The sequence below is a fragment of the Thermobia domestica genome, chromosome 5 (genome assembly GCF_964235325.1).
Source record: "Thermobia domestica chromosome 5, izTheDome1.hap1.1, whole genome shotgun sequence".
In the NCBI taxonomy this organism is placed as follows: Eukaryota; Metazoa; Arthropoda; class Insecta; order Zygentoma; family Lepismatidae; genus Thermobia; species Thermobia domestica.
This window is the reverse complement of record NC_137458.1, coordinates 144400105-144425313: the sequence shown is the minus strand read 5'-3', so window position 1 is coordinate 144425313 and position 25209 is coordinate 144400105. Positions and strand designations below refer to the sequence as shown.

At 32.8% G+C, this 25209-nt stretch overlaps 1 protein-coding gene across 1 annotated transcript in view; it reads left to right on the top strand.

Moving 5' to 3' along the window:
• The window catches only part of LOC145685265 (sodium- and chloride-dependent glycine transporter 2-like), a 53382-nt gene extending 33248 nt beyond the window's left edge, over positions 1-20134 (top strand). The window contains exons 4-7 of the mRNA XM_081757633.1: positions 220-448; positions 3137-3246; positions 14746-14898; positions 19856-20134. Of these exons, the coding sequence (XP_081613759.1) occupies positions 220-448; positions 3137-3246; positions 14746-14898; positions 19856-20134 (771 nt within the window). The remainder of the gene's footprint in view (positions 1-219; positions 449-3136; positions 3247-14745; positions 14899-19855) is intronic.
• Positions 20135-25209: the final 5075 nt, after the last annotated feature.

The window sequence follows — 25209 nt, the reverse complement described above, 5'->3', positions numbered from 1 at the left end:
TTGCATGTCTGTTCATTCACGAAAACAGTTGTTGCAGTAAAACATTCTATAAATAGTAAATAAAGATCGATAACCTCACTCCAAATTTACAATTATTGCATACCTAGTGTATATTGGTTATGAACAAACCCCTAATGATTATGCACAAATTATATTTATATTCATTATAACATTATTGTAATATGCATTTCATTTCATTTTTTATTTTCATTTTTTCAGTGTGCATCAGTTGAAACGTTGTTATCAGCCATATTGGATGAATGGCCCAGATTACGTCCCAAAAAGCCATGGGTTGTAGTTTTCATATGCTCAGCATGCTTTCTCCTTGGCCTTCCATTATGTACACCACAAGGATTATATTTATTCACTATTTTAGATAATAATGTAGCAACATGGTCTCTACTAGTGACAGCCTTCTGTGAATTGAGCGTCATCATATGGCTGTATGGTGAGTTTAAAGAGACATCTCTGATTTCGTATTTTTATTAAAATAATACCTTTTATTCTAATATTAATAATGATAACAGGAAATACTGAATGGCACACATTTTTGGCCAAGCTAGTGAAGTCGAGCTAATCTCTTTCTGAATGTCAAACTTTCGTTTCACATTATGTGTCACAGTAAAGTTTGACACTAATATATCAAATTGTTTTATCGGCGTTTTATTAGTCCTCTAATGTCAATTCTTAACTTCTAAAGTCTTAAAAAGAGATACTTGTGGACAGATTTCGTCAAAAAATTTGAAGGGCGGGACCTCCATCATAATGACGAAGTAACTAATGCCTTGGCTGAACACTTCGCCTCCGTATTTGTGCCCTTTCCATCAGACCGAAGTGTGACTATGACATACATCTTATCAAGTAACTAGAATGAAATCCTAGAAACACTGCGTGTTAATGAAATTTATTTACACGAAATTGAAATTGCCATAAAAAACTTAAAGTTCAGAGCAGCTGTAGGTCCTGATGGGATACCCTCGCTATAATCAAACGCTGTATTGATATATTTAAATATCCCATATGGATTGCTTTCAACCTCACATTAAAAGCTGTGTCTTCCCTAATATATGGAAATCCTCGTTAGTCTGCCCGATACTGAAATCTAATAATAAAAGTGAAATTATTAATTTTAGACTCATATCAATTTCATGTACTTTTGCGAAAGTATTTGAACGAGTATTGTATAAACAAATTATTGATCATGTTATACCAGCAAATTCAATCTATCACTATGGCTTTGTTACTCTTAAATCAATGACAACTAATCTAGTAATAGTCAACGACATTATAGCTAACTCTTTAGATGAGGGATGCCAAGTTGACATAATATATATTGATTTTGAGAAGGCCTTCGACAGCGTAAGTCACGAAATATTGTTAAACAATCTAAATCATTATCTTTTTCTCAGCTCTCACCAAATTCTTTTCATCGTATCCAAGTGAACGTAAGCACACAATTGTCTATAAAGAATTTAAATCAGATAAGTATTTTGCGTTATCGGGAGTTCCACAGGGCTATAACCTAAGCTCTTTACTATTTCTATTATTTATTATTGATCTTATTGTTCGCCGATGATCACAAAATATTTACCAAGATAAAATCGCTGTATGGTTGTCTTGATTTACAACACAACTTAAAGAATATTGCAAACTGGTATTCAGTCAATAAACTTGAAGTAAACATAAACAAATGTATCGTTCAGCAGAAACAAAAACAACTTTAAATATGATTATAAGCTTAGTAATATCCTTATAAGCAGATCTAATTCAATTAAGGATTCAGGTGTAATATTTGACCAAAAATTAACGTAAAACATATCGAAAATATTACTCCTGATGCTTTTAAATTATTAAGATTCATAATTAGAATTGGTAAGGACTTCAGTAATTTTTAAACACTTTTAAAAATGTATTATCATATGTACACTCATGTTCAAAATGATTGTCGCATATCTATAGCTGTCTTCTTGTAAGAATATAATTTGATGATGATTTAGCAGGGCACTTTTAATACTGTTACTATGTGTATAATCGAAAAATGTATATTTGTTGTAAATTTCATAGGAAAATAATTATAAATACGAAAATTAGAATGAGTAAAACAAAATGTTGCTAAATGGACAAGAAAGTTTTATTTTCGTTTTATTGTTCTTATTTACTGCTCTTTTGACATGAAATTTTCCACATGCATGTCTTTGCCGATTATACACATACTAACATTATAAGCAATACCGAACGAATTCGTTATCAAATTATATTCCTACAACAACATATTTATAGACATGCGACAATAATTTTGGACATGAGTGTACGTTTCAAATTGAAATATGCTGTTGTACTTTATAACCCCTCGCAACAAATATATCACCAACAAATCGAAAAAATCAATCAAAAATTTCTTAGGTATTTGATATACAAAGTAACTGGAATTTATCCCTCACTTGAAAACCATAGTACGGTGATAGACAATGTTAACATTTACTCATTAGAACAAAGGCGTAAAATTGTCGATCTGGTATTCCTCCAGAATTCCAATAATTCAAAATGAATTCGATTGTTCCTTAGAACTAGAACTAATAATACAGGTATCTTCTATTGACAAAGTCTAGGACCGCAGCTTTAACAGTTGAACTTGATTCCCTTGTACTTTGCGCGCCCCATATATCAACCAACGTACAGTAGACTATTTGTTAACCGATCCGATTCTTTGTGGACCGGCCTTGACTGGATACCGAAACTTCGGTTAAAGCGAAAATCACCATTTCCTAACCACCAAATTGTATAGCATTTCCAAATTGTTCAAAAAGGTTTACAATATTCTAATTCAGTAAATTTAACTTACCAAAACCAAAAGTTTCTACCATAAGCTGCTCCAAGGATACTCAGTTGAACAAATACTCTAAACCATCGTGGTGCCTGGAAGTTTCCAGTTGCGACGTGTGACCTGTCAGTAGCGGCAGAATACCTATGATGAAGATGATGATGATATAAACTTTATTATTTCACAACATTGACCGTCTTATAATTCTTATCCTAGAAGAACTAAACGAAAGTGGAAATTATTTTGAGGATTTTTTTAATATACCTGTTTTCTTCTTGCAATAATACAAATGACTATTTATATTTCATTTTCCAGGGTTCAGACGACTAATGAAAAATATCGAAGAAATGTCAATCAAAATTCCTCGTTTCATGAGGTACTACTGGATAGGAACATGGAATTTTGTCTCACCAGTTGTACTTCTGGTAAGTAAAACAGACAACAACGATGTATGTGACCTCCGATAAATTAATATATTTCTAGATAAACTCATTGATTATTGATTCATATTTGAATGACTGGACTACTCTTAACGTATCTGTAAGTCGTCATCTTACAGATATCTTAGCATTTGATTTTCTTATGCATATTTTTTTAAACCAGTGGTTCCCAATCTTATTTACCTGGCGCTCCCTTTCGTGAACACTGAATACTCTATGCTCTGCCCCCACTTATTGCTCATTGGTCTAGACCAGGGTTGAATTCAGGGGGTAGCCCGGAGGGAATCTCCCCCCAAAAGAAATTCATTCCCCCCCCCGGAGAAACTCAAAAAATTTCAGTCACAAAATGTAGAAATTACTTCACCCAATTATTTGCTTTCTTTCCGTGCTCGTGCACACGAAATCTGATCTCTCAATATACATATAAATGACGCAGACTCATTCTATATAAATATTAAACATGTAACATCTAAGATAGAATACCAAATAGTCAATAAAACTTGTATTTCTTAACCCTATGACCGAGTTTGGCAGAACATGAAATTGTTTACTGTTGAAGAAAGGTTTTTATTTTAGTAGGTACATAGTACATAGTTTTTATTGATCTTGCATCGTTGGGCCTAATCCTCGTTTCGCCTAACCAATTATCTGATACTTTTATGACAGATAAAAGATAAGCTTTATGTCAGCCATTTTAGGCGAAATAAGGATACTCGTTTGGCCTAATCCTCGTTTTGCCTAAAATGGTGGACTATAAAAAAATCGTCGAGATAAAACTGGAGGGAAATTTTTCGAAAAAAATATTCCCTACCATGTGAAGAACTGAGAAATACAAATTAGGTTTCCCATAACTAATTTGTAATAGGACTATTTGCTTTCGGAAAAATGTTTTGACAATTATACAGTTACTTTTCCATTCCATTTTGAGAATATTATTACACCCACAGGGTGTATAGTGACTATATTTGAGATGAGAGAAACACAAACAGTTACACCTGTTAATTTTGTAAGGTGGGTGCTGTTCAAAAGTAACTTTTAGTTTGCTGTTTGTTTCCAAATATCTGATATTGCCAAATGGTACTGCTAATCGGTACGTTAAAGGAAATACAGTTTGTGTGTTTCTTCTTATGTAGGTGCAAAAGTTATTTTGTTGTAGATTTTGCTGATCTTTCAGACGATTTCATTCCAGTTTCAACGCTTTTTTGAAACTGTTAATGCATTATAAGATATCCGATTGTGATTCTATTGTAATTACAATTCGTATGAAATTTGTAACTATTTCGAGCTAGATCTGACAAAAGATCCCTAAATTTGCTCATAACTTAACAATGGACAATTGTGATCGCAATGAGTGATTTGTGACAAATCGCTCCGCTGTGTAGCATACCATACGAGTGTAGTTTAGTAGTAAACTGGATTGCGAGTGGAGTTTAGTAGTAAACTGGATAGAAAGGAACAATAGATTTTTTGACTAAAAATTCAAGATTTAATTGGATTATTAACTGTTAATTTTTGCTTTATTCTGAACAGTATATTAACAATTTGGATTTTAAAGAATACTTAATATTAAAGCTAAAGATAAAGTTAATTGAATGGAATTTAGTCAAAGTATTAACTGATAGTGAAAATAGTAATTTTTGATAGTTATTTATTTAATGATTGAATACAGTGTATATGTACTATCCTAACGTTTTAGCGTATATACACCTCCCTCATTTTGTCAGTAAAATTGTTATTTTTCGAAACTGAAACAGTGTGTTGGTTTGTTTACTCTGTTTATGTTTGAAGTGTTTACCTTTTTGCCTTTTGCAAGTGAAATATTGGATGTGGTCTTTCGTTTTGCATCTAGGTGGCTTCGCGATACGGAACAGCCCCACTCTCTCAAGCCCGCTCTGCCAGGCTTTGTCAGCTGAGCCCGGGTTGACAGTTTGTGTTATTTATATATTTTTTTCTTTTCAAACTCTCGATTCGGTTTCGTTTGGACGGGGCTAGGCGGAAGGGGGCGTTACAGCTGACAAATTGTTCTTTGGATAATTCCACAATTCAAATATCTCAATGTGTTACTGACAAAGAAAGAAGAAAAATATATTTCATTTCTTATTATTACTTTTGAAATTACAACTTTTGAGTTGAATTTCCACTCGTTTCACATACTACCGGGAATGTCCATAGCATAAGTCTCTGAGATGCACAATGAGATGAAATCCGGGCTTCTCGGTGGGTGTTTCAGCAGGAAGAAGTTGAATGCTCCTCCAAACAGATGGTGGCCAACCAGGATCTGTTACGAGGGCGGTTGTCCTGCTGGTACACTTCATTTCCACTCGTATGACAGAAATAAAGATATAGTTGACTCTGGTGATCTTCGTACTTCGATACAATACGGGTGAATAGTAGGTACCAAAGGTCCAAAACATTGCTTACAGAAAAACACTATAAATCAACATGGTCTCCGACACATGGACAACAACAACAACAACAACAACAAAAAAAAAAAATGAGATAGTGGTTGCTCTGGAAACCTTAGTTGGAAAGCTATTATTTCCAAATAGTATTCAGTAGAGAAAGCCATTTTAACTAGTTAAAAATTGAGATTGAAATATATGCCAATTACCAAAACTTGTTAAAACCATCATGGCAAAAGATGCAAAACCAGTTAAATCCCACTTCCATATTCAGTTTCATGAACTGTTAAATCCCAAACCTGCAAATAACCTCATGAGAAAAGGAGAATCAAACCCGGTTAATTCCATATTTTAAACAATTTGAAGTTTGGTACTGTATAGGATTAATTTAGTAATCTGAATATTTATTGCAACACTTCGTAAATCATTCGAAATTTTATTTGGCAGAATTTGAAGTGTGTGCTTTCATTATTTTTTTAATTTTTGGACTGAAAAAAAGAAAATGAAATCTTTTGTTTTACGTCCCACGGTTATGCCGGTTAGGCTAAAGGAAACGGTGATGATGAGAAATGAATGAAATGATGGAAGGAAGGAAGTGAGAGGAAACGGAAGAACCCCGAGAAAACCCCTCTACCACAAAGTCCACATGGCGCGAGCTGGGATCGAACCAGGGACCCCAAGCACCGGAGGTGAACGCTCTACTACTGAGCCACCGCGCACCCTGGACTGAAAATGGAGACACTATACGTCTTAACCTAACTGTTCGTGAAACTTTTCTGTGCTTATTTGCTTTTCTTTAATAATTACTAGACAAATGCACGCCAAATCGAAAGAAAACGATACTCTAAGCAGCGATGATCATAATTTTGGTATCAGACAACACCAAAATTGTCTAGAAAACGTACAAGACACATGAAAAACTGGAAACGAAATGTAGCCAAAAAGACAAGGTGAGTGGACTATCTATGGTTAAAAGTCGTTTGTTTTGTATTTCAGGGTAACTCTTTACTTCGAACAGAACATTGTTGGATTACGTTCTTCTCAAAACGGTCTCTTCAGCTTCAGCAGAACCTCTTTCTTAAAATATCTCGTGTCAATTATCATTCAAAATTATAACATGCTTTTGGTACAACATGTTAAAAAAATTGCCACTTATTTACCATTTTTGATTCTCTTTCTGCCACTGTTTTGCTCAAACTCAACATTTGCACATTCTGTTTTGCTATATTTCAAATTCATATATTGGGATGATTGGCAAATTAATATTCACTCTATGTTAGTCCATAAAAGTTTACAAACTCTTCCAAAATATAGTCATTCAGTTTAGAAATGTATACGGATAAGTATAATTAACTCCGCTTGTAGTCACGAAGGGTTTGACGATTGAAAGCAGCTCAAAGCTCACGTTTTACAAAGAGGTTTTTGAGGAATAGAAAACCGAGAAAATGGTGATGCACCAGAGGACGACGACGATATGGATTTCCATTTAGTAGATGATAATGAAGAGGAGGTTACATAATTCAATTTTTTGCACATTTGGATCTATTGTTTTCAATTTAGAACAAAATTAATGTAGCATTTATGTATCCATATTAATTTGTGCCAATCTTGTGCAATGTGAAGTTGAGAATACCCCCCCCCCCCAATATTTTAGTAGGTATAATACTGATTTCTGACTCTGACTCCCTTTCTTTTTGATAGGTTTTGTATCTTGAGCCTCAACAAAAATGGCCGCTCGTCCAGATGCAAAAGCTGTTATTTCCATTTCCATACGCAAAACCTGTTAAATCCAAACTATTTTCTTCAATAACGCAATTCACAGACTAGTGTGATTATACAGCTTTCGACAGACCAACACTCACATTATTCTTAATTTTTTAATGTTCTCTAGTTTCTAATGTTATTTTACAATTATGACGTGTTTAAACAGCTTTTCTCGATTTGTCACAAATTTTAAAATGTGAATTTAACGGGTTTTGCTATTCGCCTACTCATATATATTCGTATATATCCATGGTCCTAGTAAATACATAAAAGAGTTTTGGTAATCCTAACTCCTCGAAAATAGTTATAATATTAATCTATATATTTTGCATTTCTTAATTCTTTATATACTAGGGAATTTTCTTTTATATAATTTCCCTCTAGTTGAATTTCCACGATTTTTACTTATTGTCCACCATTTTAGGCGTAACGAGGATTAGGCCAAACGAGGATCCTTTTTTCGCCTAAAATGGCGGACACAAATCTTATCATTTATCTGTCATAAAAGTGTCAGATAATTGGTTAGGCGAAACGAGGATTAGGCCAAACGTGGCAACACGGTTTTTATTTTAGTAGGTAGGATGTCCTATATTATATATTAGTAGGTAGCACTAGCACAGGTTGAGATAGGAAAGGAAAGATAGGGAAGATCTTTCGATCATTCCATATGATCTCTGATGTCAACAGTCTTCAGTTTTGAAAATGTACAGTTCTTGCATTATTTGAAATAGGGCACCTAAATCCCATTTCTCGCATCGGAAGTAACGGACGTAAATGTGTTTTACGATTGTTAAAGTAAACACACCTTTCTTTAATTAAAAATAATTCAGTTAAAGGGTGAGATTCAGAGGGCGTCATTTGGAGGGGTCAGGGAGGAACAGTTATTCCTCGTGGATTAGAGACATATAGAATTTATCAATATGATAGTAGTATATAAGTGAAAGATTGCTATTGAAGGTGATGAAGATCCTGCTCAGTGCCGTGCCATGGGGGAGGGGCAAGCGGGGCGAAGGCTCCGGGCGCCGCAGTAATTGGTGCAAAATTCGGGAGGGAAAAAGAAAAGAAAAGAAAAACAGGAATAAAACACATGTGCACATATATAAAATGAAAGGAAAAAAGTAATGAAAAGTGCTCAAAATCTATGAAAAGCAGGGTTTACTTTTTAAAATTTTCTCGCCTTTCGCGGCTGGTCTATCGACCTCACTCATATATACGGGGGTGCCGTCGTATACTCTCGCGCCAAGCGCTGATTTTCCACAACACGGCACTAATCCTACTGAAGATTTCGTAAATTAAACTATTGATGTGTATACAATGAAGAAACTAAGGCTAATATGCTTGATTTAGAATCAGAAGTGTGAGAAAGAATGATAACTTTTTGTTAAGATATTCCTATGTATGTTTGTTTTAGGACAAAAAATATTTGAGTTAATTTAAATCTTTTTAAAAACTTCTACATTAGTAACAAACAGTAACTACTGAATATAGGAAATAATAACAAAAACAGCTACTGTAAATAGCAGTTAAAGTTTAGTGTAAAATATTTTTGCCAATCTTTATTTAATGTTTTAGATGAAATCAAACGATTGTTTTTTTTTTAATTATAATCTCACATTAAATATTTATCAGCAATTAGTCTCAATATTAGGTAAGATGTGTATGTGAATGGAATTGTTAAATATGCTGCTTTCTTGCAAAAATACAGAAAAACAACCCTCCCCCCCGGAGGAGTTTACATTCCCCCCGGGTGAAAATGTCTGAATTCAACACTGGTCTAGACCCTTTAAATCCAGCATTGAATTCTCAAATCACAAGAATGTTTCTTAATTTTTTACTAGAATAAGGAAATTACAGAAAATATGTTAAATTACAATTTTCAGTGCACAAAATTGCATCAAAACAGGGGCGGATTCAGGATGGACTTGTAGGAGGGGGCGGTGGGTTGTAATACTGCTACTTAGAGCTACTTTTAAGAGCTCCAAACTCTGAGACGGGTTTTATTTATATATATAAAATAAGAAAGTTTCCTCTCTGGATTTGCCCTTGCATCAAAATATAATCAAACAAGTCACAATGGTGTAAAACATGCACATTAAAAGCATATAATAGATAAACTGAAAATACCACTCTCAACCTGTCATAAAACTGCTTCTGAAATAAATCAAAATCCTTAACAAACACATCAACATTAGCCAAATCATCGCCAATTGATAAACATCTATATAAAAGGTATTTTAAAATAACGAGCGTTTTTGAAATGTAAAATAAAAGAAGACGAATTTCTAACTAAATGTGTATTCATGGTTATGAGTAGTACATGGTATGCCATTAATGAACTGATTCATACATTTACAAGATGGCTTCATACATTGAAGATCACGTATTCTCGTAAACATTTCATTCATTTCTCATAATCACCGTCTCCTTTAGCCTTACTGGCATAACCGTGGGATATAAAACTGAAAGATTTCATTTTCTTTTCTTTTTTTTCCTGATGTTGTCCTGTAAACATCGTGCATTGCATGACGTAACATGTCATTTCCTCGATGATTGTGTATTCAAGTCCTCAACTGATGCAGTTCGTATAATTTTGTCTTTAAGTGACCCCACAGAAATAAATCACAGACTGTGAAATCTGGGGATCTTGTGAATCATAAGATATTACAAAATCGAGAAATCAATCGAATTTCAATGCTATAATTGACTGGCGAGTTGTGTGTGATGCTCTGTAATCTGAAACCACGGACTGGAAAGCGATTTAGTTCTTTACCCAAGAAATTGTTTACCATAACAACATAGCATTCAGAATTGACGGACGCATCATTGTCTTTAACAAAAATGGGCCTATGATGCCAGAAAATAACACTCTACATCATACAGTCAATTTCTGACTGTGTAACAGAATTTCATACACTGAACGTGGCCTTTCAAAAGCCCAATATCTGAAATTTTGCTCATCCACTAAGCCACTGAGATGAAAATGTCCCTCGTCCGACATTCACATTTTGTCAATGAACTGATCATCACTTTCTACCAACTTGCTGCACAAAAATCTGTGCGTTGCTCGTAATCATTTGGTTTTAGTTGCTGGACTATTGAAGTCTGTATGGATGAAACTTTAGATCAAACTTCATTATGTGGTAAACACTTGACCTATACAGATGCAGAGGTTATGCTTGGAGTCAAACAGAGCGTCTTGGACTTATCTTAGGGGCAGGGGCGACAGCCTCTATGTTATGTTGTGTTCGAGCACTGCGAGATCGAACCTGTTTCTTCCACCCTGTTTTGAATTTCTGAACCCAAGCTCGCACTGCATACAAGGATGGAAGTTGACCATGCCGTGAAAATTGTTAATGCCGCCGAAATTCGCGACGTGCAACCTCCACACTGTTATTATTATTCTTAAAATACACTTTCATAGCGAATACGCTACGAACCATTCTACTGCTTCATGATATCTGAACGGTATAGTGCCTAGTTCATGCTTTGCGCGTTACTCGGCGCTACATGTATTGCAGCATTACAAAGTAATAATTTCAAGAAAGCTCGTTATTTTGAGACACCCTGTACAGGAATATCTTTTAGACAGGGCACTTAGAAACCTCCTCAAGTTCCTTGTATAATATCTCGGAACGTACCAAGTTATTGTGAATAACAAATTTAGCCTAGCATGTAAGATAGAATGCAATGCTTTGAGATCCGTAAAGATTCTTTTTTGCGATAATTTCAAAATGCCCAGTGGCAATCCTACATTTTCTACTTTTTTCAAAAAGTGTTTAAATTACAAACTTATCCATGACAAAAATAAATTTTGGATCATTTCTAGACTATTGAACACAATTAGTACTTCTATTCCAGAGCAATACTCTAAATGATTCTTCACATTATTATAATAAAGAATTAGGCAAGTTTTCACACAACTGAAGTCTCTTGACATTCATTTCAAAATACCAAGAATCCTACGATCTTTTGGAATAACATTATCTATACGCTTACTGAAAAGAAGTTCGTTATCAAAGACAACACTTAAGTCTTTAAACATAACGAACTTAACCAATGTTTATTTAACAACATAAGTAAAATAAACTGAATTAGGCTTGTTTGTAAAGATCATATTAAATGTTTTACTATAATTTAATTGTAACGTATTAATTTTGGATCAATACAAAACGTTGTTAATATTATTTTGAACTATAAAGCAATCATCCAAATCCTTAATAGATTTGTAAATTTTAAAATTACCTGTGTGTATTACAAATTTACAGTTCAAATTATCGCTAATATAATTGATAAGTATGAGAAATAAAAGGACTCAAATTGAAGCCCTGAGGAACACCAGAATAAATATTGTAGGTATCATAGAGTCAACCTTTGTATCTAACAACAAACTTTATACACGACAAGTAAAATACCAACCATATAATACATTAAATGGAAAGATCATACAATCCCAGTGTCTTTATTAAAATTTTATGAGATAGTTTGTCAAGTGGCTTGAGGAGATCGATATATATTACACAAAATCCCATTATTCTTAACACGATGGAGAACGTCGGCCATAAAACAGGGTAAAACAGGTCAGATTAATAGCAGTTGGTATTTTTAATAAAATCATATTGATGTATAGAGATACTAGAAGAAATATGATTGTACAAAAATCTGTAAATCAATATGTCAAACACTTTAGGAATAATATTCAAAACAGAAATTTATCGATAATCAGCTAGATTCTTACCACCTATTTTGAAAGTAGGGACAATAGCAACCGTCTTCTAATGATCTGAATAAACAAAAGTCAGCAAACTCCAAGTATATAAACACGGGAATATCATCAAGACCACAAGAAGACAGCATTAAGACTTTTTATGATCTCTATTACATGGTTAATATTAATGAAATGATAGAAACATCTATTACCAGCTATTATCTGTAAGCCAATATTGTATAAAGAAAGGTGCTTTTGATAAATAGACTCAGGTAGTTCAGCTCAGGAGTTATCCATCAGTTTTAGATCAGATTCATAATTAGCATCAACCATACGTATAGAGGTTTGATTCGATTTACTTTTATTCGTAGTAACGAATTTCCAATTATTTCGGAGTATTTATTAAGGTGTTCATCATTTTGTGGTTTATAGACAAATCTATTAAAATTTAACCTACTTTTAAATTGTCTCCGAAGACAAACAAATACACAATAATCCTAGGTTAAGTCTGAAGCTTTAGAACTCCCGTGAGTCTTGAACCAAAATTCTGGTATACCAAGATTGATATTTCTAAGATTTAGGGATTTTTAAAGGTGTATTATTTTCCATACTTAATTTTATTGCATTGTATACTGCTATAGGAGTTGAGTTGATATCTGAGTCAATATATTACTCCAATCAGTTCCAGCATATCTGTATAATACTAAATAATCTTTTTTATGAAAAGCAAATAAGGAAACTTTTCTCCTGTTGTTATATCAAGATAAGAAGGAAATTTAATTTCAATAGGATAATGAAAACAATCAAATTCAACAATCCATTGAACATTTTTTTGTAGCTTAAGTATCAAAATTAGAAATTATTAAATCCAACTCAGATATCTTGTAATGCACATTAAGATTAAGGTCATCTAAAAATAATAATATTCTGGCTTTACGTTTAGAATTATAATGTAAGATTCCTGGTAAAAATCCCTTTATAGCCCAATCTAATTTAGATATTATAATCACTAAACGTAATAATATAATAATTCATAATATCTATTTTATTAGAAATCGTTTCAACAAACTTTTTAAAGAATGTCAGGATATACTTTCGGATAGAAACAAATTACTTCGAGCTTTGTTTGGAAATTCTGAACAGGATACCTTTCTGAAAGCATTCAAGATCAGTTCAACGAATCACTTTCCTATTACTTTTTCATTGCATGTAAGACACGTCCACTTCTCTCATATTTATGAGATTCATACTATCTGTCTGCTCTAAAGCAGAAATAAGTATCTGGACAATAGTTTTCATTAATATGACTATTACTAAGCCAAGTCTCAGTGATAGCAATAATGTGATATTTATAATCTGCAACAGATTTATAAAATTACTAACTTTTATTTCGTAAGCATCGTACATTCTGTCACGATCCTCCACAAACTGCTACTATCCATTGACCATCTCTGTACTTACTTTCAATTCATTCACATTATTAACAATAGATATTTTCCCTTGTTTCCCGTTAAGAAAAAAAGACAATTAAAACACCTTTAGGCCATATATCCGGGACATATAGTATATCACATTATAGTCAATCTCACTAACCTCAATATAAAATGAGGAATATTAATCATATTTAGTCACCAGTTTGTTATATTATACAGATTTAAAATATTCTTTCAGTAGTTTTACTATATCTTGAACAAAAATAGATGAGCTAAATCTTGTAACAAACAATGTTTACCCCCCTTACATTCGAGATTAATTCTGTCTTAATATTACTGCTCTAGTATGTAAAGTGCTGTAAAACTTTGGAGTGCTGTATATAGTGATAAACAGGGCCCGGATTTTTATGTGCTAAAACACTGTAAAACATTTATTTTTATGTGCTAAAAATGGAAAAGTATTTGCTAAAAATTAAAAAAAATACTTAACAAAAAATAACAAGGAATAGTATGGGAAAACGCCCAACATAAGAAACATTATTTATTGCTGGTAGGAGGGCTGACAACCTGTTCAGCTTTCAGGCGTTACTAGTTTTAAGGACGCGTAAAACAGCTGGTTCTGCTTCTGCAGATATTTTCCTACTTCTTTCAGGATAATAAAAGATAAGGGGGTGAAAGAAATAGTATTATGAGGTATGGTATGTAGTCAGTGACAATATCAGAAGGGGCAAGAGGACATTCACAACATTGGTTGATATGTCTGCTCCCTGACCACCCCATCTCAGACATTATGTAGTTTAATGTAAGTCAAATAATATCAAACTATCCTTTTCAGGATACAAAAAAATGGCTGGCCGTCTTCCAAAATGAACTCTGCTCTTCCGTTTGCCCCCAAGAAGTTTGGTGTCGTCACTGTGTATAGTGAACCAAGAAGTGGAAGAAACTACAATATTTGCCTTGATAAAGAATATTGAATAGAATTAATATTAACAAGTTTCTAAAAAAAATTCGGTAGTGTATGGAAATATTAAGTTCACGGCAAATGGCATTTTTCTACTTAAAGACCACTTGTTATTAAGTGCAGTATGAATATTTATTTTTTATACGATGCATTGGCTTTCATATTGACGTTATATGAACATTATATTTTAGTTGTAATTTTGATTCTTTTTATTTTCAGGGTCTTCTTTGTTTCACTTTATACACATATAACCCGTCACTCTCTCAAGAAAGTAAACTTCCATCTTGGGTACCAATCATGGGATGGACAATTGCATCCTCATCTGTAATCCTTATTCCCATATTCGCCATTGTTGCTTTGGCGAAGTGTACGGTTAGTATGAAAATTTCCTTTTATGTTCTCACTACGAGGCGAAGTGTACAGTTGGTGTGTAAATTTTCTTATAAATTAGAAATTTGAGTAGGCAGTTTATGACATCATAATTGCTGGGCATCCAAATTTATAAACAACACGGAGGGTCTTAAAAACAATTATTAGTTCACCTAACATCGTTTTGCAAATATTATCTGTCTTACTTTCTAAATATTTTATATTCTTTATAGTCTTTAAGATATTTATTAAAATTCTAAAATTGAGACTGGGCTTATTTTACTATAGATTAGAGTCAATTATATTCCGTTAGTCAGTCACTTTTTACTATTACCGAAGCTTTCTCTGATATCGATCTTTTTCGATCATTTATATATATAAGTAAAATGATAAATGATAAAATGGTTCCCATTCCAAAACCTCAACTATGTTGAAAATTTGATCGAGATCGGTCGTGTGGTTCAAGAGTTATTAAGTTTGATTTATATATATATATATATATATATATATATATATATATATATATATATATATATATATATATATATATATATATCCCCACTGTAAGTTCTACGGTCAAAGTAAAATGACAAAAAGTTTCCCAGGCCAGAACCTCATCTATGTTGAAAATTTGATTAAAATCGGTCCGGTTCAAGAGTTATTAGATTACAAACGTAGTCACTTTCATTTTTATTTATATAGATTATTCACTAAAATTCTAAAAGTGGATGAGAACTTATTTTATTTTAGATTTGTGCATACAAACGCATGTATAAAATGTAATTAAGTGAAATCTCTAGTTTTATGCTTGGGAATAGACCCGTTCTGTCAAGTAAAGGAGATCGGTGGTTAATTGAAGCAAATGATTGTGAAATAGTTGGTCAAATGAGAATATGTTAGGAAACGGGAGTACCTCTAAAATAAAAGCTCATAGACGCGACATTGTCCATTACAAACTCACATGGCCTGAGTTCGATCCAGTGGCCCCTTGCACCAGAGGTAGAGCACTGCCACTGAGCCACCGTGGCCCCAGCGTTATCATTGAGTATTAGGGCTAATAGTATACGCTAATATACTAACAAATAACAATTAGCTGTTACTAGCACATAATTCAACACACTGTTTTTTTTTTAATGTATTCACTGTACTTCAAACAGGAAGACAGGTACTATCACTTTTGCTTATCGTAACTAGGTGGGATTCCAAACCCACTAGACGAGAAATAAGGCAAATTTGCATTTGCTTCGGTTCAAAATAAGTGGAAATTAGCTGGATAGAGTACTGGAATAGATTGAGATGTAAAAGACCGATGAATTTTTGGTATGAGAGAACTACGCAATTATGCAGACATTCGCTTGTGCATACATGAATTAATGTTTCTCTAATATGAAACTCATTGTCGTCTTAGTATGTCGTCATTAAAATTAAACTATTATTATATTTTGTTCCATACTTGTATCATGAGATCATGTTTACCTTTTTTTAAAGAAAAAAGTATGCCATGGTCGCATCTCTAAAATATTATTTGAATATTTATTTCCTAGTAGTCAATATCTGCTAGTTGTTATTTTTCTACACACGACTGATTTAAAAACAAAATATAATTTAGTTATTGACAATATCTTACACGTATGTTATATATATATATAAAGAACATTAGTCACTGCATAATAAGATTGCGAAAGAGATAAAAACATGTATTTTCAGTTATATTATGGTGTATTGTACATATATAGATTTAGGAAAATGTTTGATTAATATTTTAAGCATTATTCAAATATTATCCGATCAATTATGGAAAGTGTAATTTTCGAATCTATGAATGTATAATTATTTGAATTTGAAGTTCTAGTTTAAGGCTAAACTTTTCAAGGTAAGATATGCGTATTCACAGTTCTTGATATATCATTAAAGAGGTGATACTATTCACAAAACAAGTCTACAAGTCTATGTTAAATAAAAGTCGAAATTAGCTTCGTTTGTAAATTGCGACCTTCACAATGCAAGCGAAAATAGATTAGGAGACTACAAACAGCACATACGCTATTCACTTGAGGCAAAATGATATTGGAAATTTTAGAAGAAATCATTCTTGGATTGATGAATAGTATCCGTTTCAAATATGCAGTGGCTCAGTGATAAAGCAGTCACTTCTAGTGTGAGATGTCCCTGGTTCGATCACACCTCTCACCAAGTGAACTTTGTAGTGAACAAACATCCTGGTGTGTTTTTCTCTCACTTTCTTCATTTCACCACTTCGTTCATTGTTTTCATCACCGTCTCTTTTAGCCTCGAATCGTAAACTGAAACGTTAAACTAAAAATGCAAAACATTAAACCAGATTTAAAAAATAAGCGGAACAAAGAGAATAGGTGAATATGCTACATACATTTTTGTATATCTTTGAAATTGAATGCAATTCATCAGTTTAAATAGAACTTTCTCTAAAGTAATTAAAATTTCCTCTATGTTCCATAAAAGGTTTCGCTGTAATCCACATTTAGTTCTGTTACTCAGAAGTTATACTGTGAAGAAATAAATAAAATACAAAATAATATAGGCAAGTCAATAGTTACCCCTACTTATTTATTTTTGTTTTAGTAGTGTTTACCTTGGGTCAGCTATGGGAAAATTTAAAAAATTCAAATGGAATAATGAATCAGGTTTCAAATCGTTGGAGAGAGCTTCAATATTTACACAACTTGAAGCAAATAAAATTTCTTTGTATGCCACCTACTAACGGGTAGAAGGGATAGTTTCCTGATGTGATTTACTTTGATCAGTATTTATATCTCGAAATGTATGAGCGACTATATGACTTCGTCATTTATTCCTGTTTTCTTTTATTTGATCTTGATGTCTTGAATAGCCTTGAAGATATAAGCACTTGATGATCTCACTGAATTCTGTCTTATAAATATTGTATTTTAGATATGCTTTGCATAATTACTTTGTATTATATTTTTTGTACCATTCAAAGACAATTGTAAATAAATAAAACACAAAATAATATTGCTTAAATGTATCCTCCTAGAAGAAAATCACCTTGAGAAAATCACCTTAAAAAGTACATTTTGTCTTATCAATGAAAAAGTTCGTATCTAGAACAGTAAAACATAAAGCATGACCACACTAGTGGCGATAAAAAAATATCTTCGACTTCAGCAATGTGTAATTCTTAATTTACATATACAGGGTAGCGCCGAGCCGACTGACACATTTCAAACTTGAATATTGCGCAGGCATAATAACTTACATTGGTTGGAGGAGTAGGAACTGAAGAACGCCACGTTATATGGTCAATTGCAATGAAGCTTATTAGCACAGAACATCGTGTTACCTTAGTTCCTAGTTATTACGAAACTAAGTCTGTGCCAGAAGTGTAATTTTTTTAATTTTTTTTTTTTAACGAAAATTTAATGTTGGTCTATCCCCGTTCTCAGGAGTTCGCCATGTTCTTGGAGCTCCATGTTTCACATTCAACACACTACCAGTCTCTTCAACTTCTTCACCCAAGCCAGTATGGTATTCCGAGATGGAATATTACCATGTCGACCAACATTAAAGTTTCGCACTCCTGGGATAGACTAAGTTTCGTAATAACTACGAACTGAGGTAACACGATGTTCTGTGCTCCAATGCTATATTGCGACTGACCATATAACGTGGCATTCTTTCCTCTTTCGGTTCTCACCCCGCCAACCAATATAAGTTATTACGCCTGCGGAATATTCAAGTTTGAAATGTGTCAGTTGGTTCGGCGCCATCCTTTATATTTTCTTTGGGCACTCCCGCACCATAAGCTCTACGGGAGCTTTATCACCACTTTCTGATATAGTTATATATATAGTTATAGAACGGCTATATCTGTCTGTTCGTCTGTCGACAGGTATCAGAGCAGAAACGGTAAAAGATATCAAGAAGCAATTGTTTTGCAATCGATTCAGCGTCAAAAAAAGAAAGTTCTATTTCCGCTGTTAACCCTCTATTTAAACAGAAAGTGGTGAAAACCAACAATTTCCGATTTAACGCTGATCACCATAGAAAAAAACACAGTAATAAATGGAAAATAATGCTTTTCCTGCAATTAATTCAGCATATCAAGAAAACATACAATCTCCACTTGCAATGCAACACTCCATTGAAACCGAAATTGGTTAAAATTTACTAGTATTTCTGGTTTCAATACTTATTTACATAGAACAAAAGCGGTAAGAGATATCGAGAAGCTGCTTTCTGACAGATTCAGCGTCCCAAAAATGAATTTTGTTTTGAGTTTTATATATCTGATCAAACTGAAAGTGGGGAAAAAAGCACGATTTCCGGTTTCAACACTGTATAATGGATAATACGGAAATAGATAGAGACAAGGAGTTTTTTTTATGTGGATTCAGTACCGTAAAAACAGATTTCACCTCTGATTTTATTGCTGTATTGCAACGGGAAGTGATAAATATCAATTAGCATTTCGGTTTCAATATTAATCTCCATAGAGCAAAAACAATAAGCGATAAACGAATAATGACCTTTCGATTACAATTCAGTATCCGCGAAAAGGTTCTGCCTTTGAACTATTACTTTATTGCAACCAGTAGTTATAGATGTACTATTTCAAGTTTAAGTATTGCATTCACATAATTTGGAAGTCTACCGTAGTTTCACATTACGAAACGAAACTTACTTGTTTTGAAATCTGGATTTACACCACGTTGTCACGAGAATTTGACAATTTCTAAATTAATAGGCTCGTTTTCGTAGCCTGGTTATTTCTGTAAGGAGACCACATTCTTGTAGAGCCGAGGTAATCTAATTATTGCTTTGTAAGTTGGTTATTAAAATTAAGATGAGGAGTAAGCTGTAGTCCTAAGGATAGTTTACCTGTCAATAAACACGAAGATGTCATTGTAATTGACCAATTCTCATCGCTCTTTCAGTTAACTATCTTATGTTATCTTTACAGAAGCTAACAGACCTCGTGAAACCATCGAAGCAATGGGGACCTGAACCTATAAAGAAGAGGCTAAGTATGGCTTCATTGCCGGACGCTCAAACGTCTAAACATCAAAAAATTAGTGAAAATAGTGACAAACTGCCCACTATTTCAGAACATGTTCCTAACAATCACGTTGGGAATAGTGCAACAAAAACAGTGATTGAATTATCAATTTTAGACCTCCCTGGCAACTGTGTTAGCTCTGCTGAGAATAGAAAAGACACTACAATTAGCCAAGGTGAATGAAGTGATATTTGAAATACTATCAGACATGGTCATCTGAGTATCTGTGTTCGAATTTTATTCAACAGACAAACAAGTAGTGATACTCATCAAACTGAATTCGCCGAAGAGTTGTCACCTGAAGTCGTTAGGAAAGTATAGCTATTAAACACAAGAAATGCATATCCTGGGAATATGAAGATTGGCTAGTGTGCTGTGAAAACTGACTAGGTTCTATTGTGAGGTTAAGGAAAATTGGCATCTGACAAAAAGTTGCACTTGCAGGAAAACAAAGAGAAGAGCTGTATAGCAATGCAGTATTCTTCATGCGGTTTCTACACAATCAAGTTTTTTGACCGCGCCAGTTGCTGATAGTTGAATGTTGTATCTTCTGTAAAAAATACTTCAAGTGTTTTTATTTCATTATTTGGAAATCATTCGTTCCAAACCATCCTGTTACATTATTACGATTATAAGATTATGACTTACTAAACTTCTAAGCTTGTCGTTGCTCTATTGTTTTAGAGCCTTTGGCACCAGGACCGTCAGAACCCCAAGTATTCTGTCCAGTCAGACGTACCACGTATTCCTTAACAGCACAATACATACGTAAGGCTGTTCATTCAATTTTACGATTTTTTAAAATATTTTTTTCGAAATGCTGAAAAAATTAAAAAAATAACATTTTATGCAATCCTTTGAAACGTAACCCACGGCGTGCGTTTTCCAAGGTGGAGCCAAAATAAATTATAAAAATGAACATTTTTTACCTCCACATTCAAATAATACTTATGGACTTTAAATATACAGTTGGTACAATCCCTGTTAATTAGGTTTTCCAATATTATGTTCAACTTCATTATATGACGTCCAGGTAATAGGAGATGGAAGAAGGCACACCAGAAATATCAGGGAATACAATGGTTCCTACTGGTTTATCCTTATGAGCATCTATGATTCAAAATAGGTAAAAGTTTCAAGAATTTCTTCATTAAACAGTACCTTACCAAATAATTGTCTAATTAACTTAAGACATGTTCTACAATGATCTTCCTCAAAACATTGATTATTTTGGTTTAAAAGCTATTGGTAGTAGTAAAAACTTATGTAGTGAAATTTTCATATCTTATTCTTAATTGTTTTGTATTGAAAAAAATGAAACTACGATATTAAATATATTGAACAGCTTTAGTATGGCATAGGATTTCTGATATCGAGAGTCAATTTCATTTAAAGAAGATGTTTTTCATAATCGTACGATTACATTTCATTGCTATATTAACTATCATAATGGTGGTTATAATGTTTTATTTATTTACAATCATTACCGTATATCGTTCTAGAAACCCAAGATTAAATAGTAACAGTCGTCAGGCGCTATCAATTAAAATTGCTGTATTCCCAAATATTGTAAGCTGATTGAAATGCAAACAACTCTACACTCATTATTATTGTGTCATTACTTCAATGATACAACAATTAGTTTTGTGTATATTTGAATGTGTTTGTGATGTATAATATTTCCTAGAACGGACAGTATTTAGAAGCTGCAGATGGCATACTTTTAATGACAAGGAGACCGAATTGTGTATCGTTCTGTGACATATCAAGAATACGATTTAGCCATAAATCATGTTTTGTAATTTCCTGAAGTAAATCTTAGTAACAATTACAAATAGATGTAAGTTACGTCCTGATACGAAGAAAAAAGTACAAGTAAATGCACAATGCATTATGATGTACGAAATTCATCTTGTCTAATCTAGAGAGACAAATGGAAATATATCACAAACTTATTTATTGACTTCTTTCATTTACATTGTTTCACTAATATATTGTTTGTAAAACAATTGACTGAACATTAGCATTGGCTTATTATGTGATTACTTCAACAAAATAAAATTATAAAAGATTTAACGTGAGTTGCGCCTAAATAAAAGGATGGAAGAGAGTTCCAAATATTGTACTACAGTTTTTCATACCTCAGAATACTAGTATTTTAATACTCGTATCTTTTATAAGTTGTAATTGACTAATAGCACAATTTCATAATATCGCCGCAATTTCAATGTAATGTAATTACATGTAAGACTATATGTAGCACTAATTGAATTGAACTATGTTATACACAGACTCACGTTGAAAATATAGAGAACAACTCAATTCAGAGATTAAGTATAAATAAAATTAAGATGAAATGTGTGAATTCATTTCACTCCGGTGTTGTATGAAAGACGAAGAATTCTACAATAGTATGGAATCAATTGTCAGGAGTTCGGTGTCATATAATTGTCTTTATATGCAAATTTGTACTTCTTAATAGTTACAAGATCTGGTTAAAAGGTAATGACAACGTTGTTATGATTTGTATCTGTCTTTATGCGCAAAAGAACACCTGTTACATTCCTTTAATATAATCACCTCCCATCTCTATCACCTTCTGCCACACGTGTGAAAGGGGTCGTGCAACGTAAATGCGTCAATCTCTGTATATCCCATAGATGTCTGCACAAGCCGAAATTTTTAATCTGGGCCCGGCCCGTGAATTTACAATGTGAGGCCCGACCCGAATCCGAAATATGTTTTAGCCTTTAGGTCTGAGCCCGGCCTGAGTTCGTGTGATAATCAAATGAGCCGAAATAAGCCCGAATTACAGAAACTTAATAATTAACGCAAAATTATATTTTTATTTACAGCAATTAGAAGTTTAATTTTGCAGTTGTACTTTAAAAGTTCTCCAGAAAGACCTCCGGTGCAATATATATCGTTATACAGTATTTACAAAGTTGGGCCCGAAAAAGCCCGAGAAATATTGTTGTATATTTAAAAAATCACGGCCCGGGCCCGAAGTGATATATGCTTTGTAAGCCAGACCCCGGTCCGGGCCCGAAGTGATATATGCTTTGTTAGCCCGTGCAGACCTCTAATATTCCACAGGGACTTCCATATGATACGGATACTGGGTTCCCTTCTGTCGCAGTGCTTCTCGCGAAGTGGTTCCTTCATTTGCGAAAAGGCCGCCACAGAGACTCTAAAAACATAATCGTGCACTACATCCATATGCCACTTTAATCTTTAATCAATATGTTTTCAAAACATATTGTCATGGTGCTTCCACTTTCATCCTCTTCTTTATGGCACTGCTGTTTTTCACTGAATAACACATAATCGTTACCAACTCGCTACACTTCAACGCTTCACATTCCCATCTCAGCCACGGATTTCTTGTAATGTTGACGAACAGCTCTCTGCCATGAGATCAATGTTGTCATTATCTTTTTATCAACCTATGTATATTTGTAAATTCTAATATGACACATTTTATTCTTTTATTTTTTTTTTCATTCTTATACATGAGAAAACTAGCTGTACACTACTAGCTACTTTGTTTAACTATTTACTGGTAAATACAGTGTGTATCTAGCTCAAATCAGAAAGCAAATGGCGTTTTCATAAACGAATCGCTTTGTCATGAAAGTATCACATATATAATTACTTCATATATTTACATAAAAAGTAATAGCTATATTCATTGTGTAATAAAACATACATTATTGTGTACTGTCACGCAAAGAAATAACAATGTAGTCATATTGCCTCGTACTGTAAAGTAGTAGTAATATCATCTTAAAAATAATGTTAGAATAACATTTTTGATACTACATTTTTATATGGATCTCTGATAACGATTATGGTAATATAAGCTAAAAATGGATCTCCATCTTAGAATTTCTCATATTAATACAATCTATGCAGCTTAGTTGTTAGATAAAAATATTAATTTGTATAGAGTATAGCATAATTACTTTAATTATATATATACTAGGATTGCCAGATCTTAGCTATTACTCTAAGTTTTAAATTTTCTGGCATGTTTTACATTATGTTTTTATTTTTCCCACAAAACGAATTCTTTCTAGTTTTTTTTTAATAAATAAAAGAAATGATAGTCCCAGACACTTTTATATCGTTTTTAAAGTTCGTGCAAACACATGTTTTTTTTAATTAGAGCAACTAATTTCACACATTGTTAACTTAATCAAATGATGCAGCTAAGTATTCAGAGAGAAAATAATATGTTGCATTTTTATCTCCTATCTAATCTAGAATAATTTAGCTTTAGCATGTTAGCTTTAGTTTGTCAATACAGTATCCATAATATCGGAGTTTCCATCGATCGTGATGTGGTTATGTCAGGAAGAGAAGCTACTGTGAACTAAGAAAAGCAGAACTCCAAGTGGTTGTGAATCTCGATACGTCCTGTAAGAATTTTTTCACTGTATATAAAAGTATGTGGGACTGTTAAGAGATGCTAAGTCTTCATTAAAATACAATTACTTTCAAAAGTGATGTAATTTTATCAGAAATTATATTATGCAATTACTAGAACTAGATTTTTTTTACGTAGTTTCAACCTCTAAATAAGTTACAAAAATCGTTAAAATATGTAATGTTAAAATAAGTAATTTACTATCTAAATTTATAATAATGTGTGATGTATAAAAGCATTTAATTATAAAACACAATATATATATATATATAAAGCATTTAATTAAAGGTATTAAAAGTTAAAATTTAATTTATTTCCAGATCGAATATTTACTGACTTTTTTCTATACAAAAATTCTTCAGTTTACATTGTATAAAATGATTACTTTAAATAATCAGAAATGTAAATTTTAATCAGAATTCGTATTCTGACAATGTTATCTGTACATCACAAACAGTTAAGGGTGCATACTTAAACAGATGGAATTGATTGGAATTCTGTATCTCCATTTAGAATCCTTTCAACTTGTAAAAATCTAGTTTTTTTCATTGCTACACAGAAAAAAAATAATTAGTGAATTTATCATTAAAAATCATTTTATTTTAAAAAATATATTTAGGAAAAAGAAACACAATTTGGCAAAATAAGTAAACTTGACTGTATTGATGTAGTTTTACATACCAAGGAAAAAAGTAATTTCATAAAAATATGGATTTTGAAACTTACATAACACATCTGAGATATTCTAACTGTAACATACTCAAATATGAAGACCAATTTCAAACTTTAATTAAATTAATACACGAGTACAACTTAAATAAAATTCAAG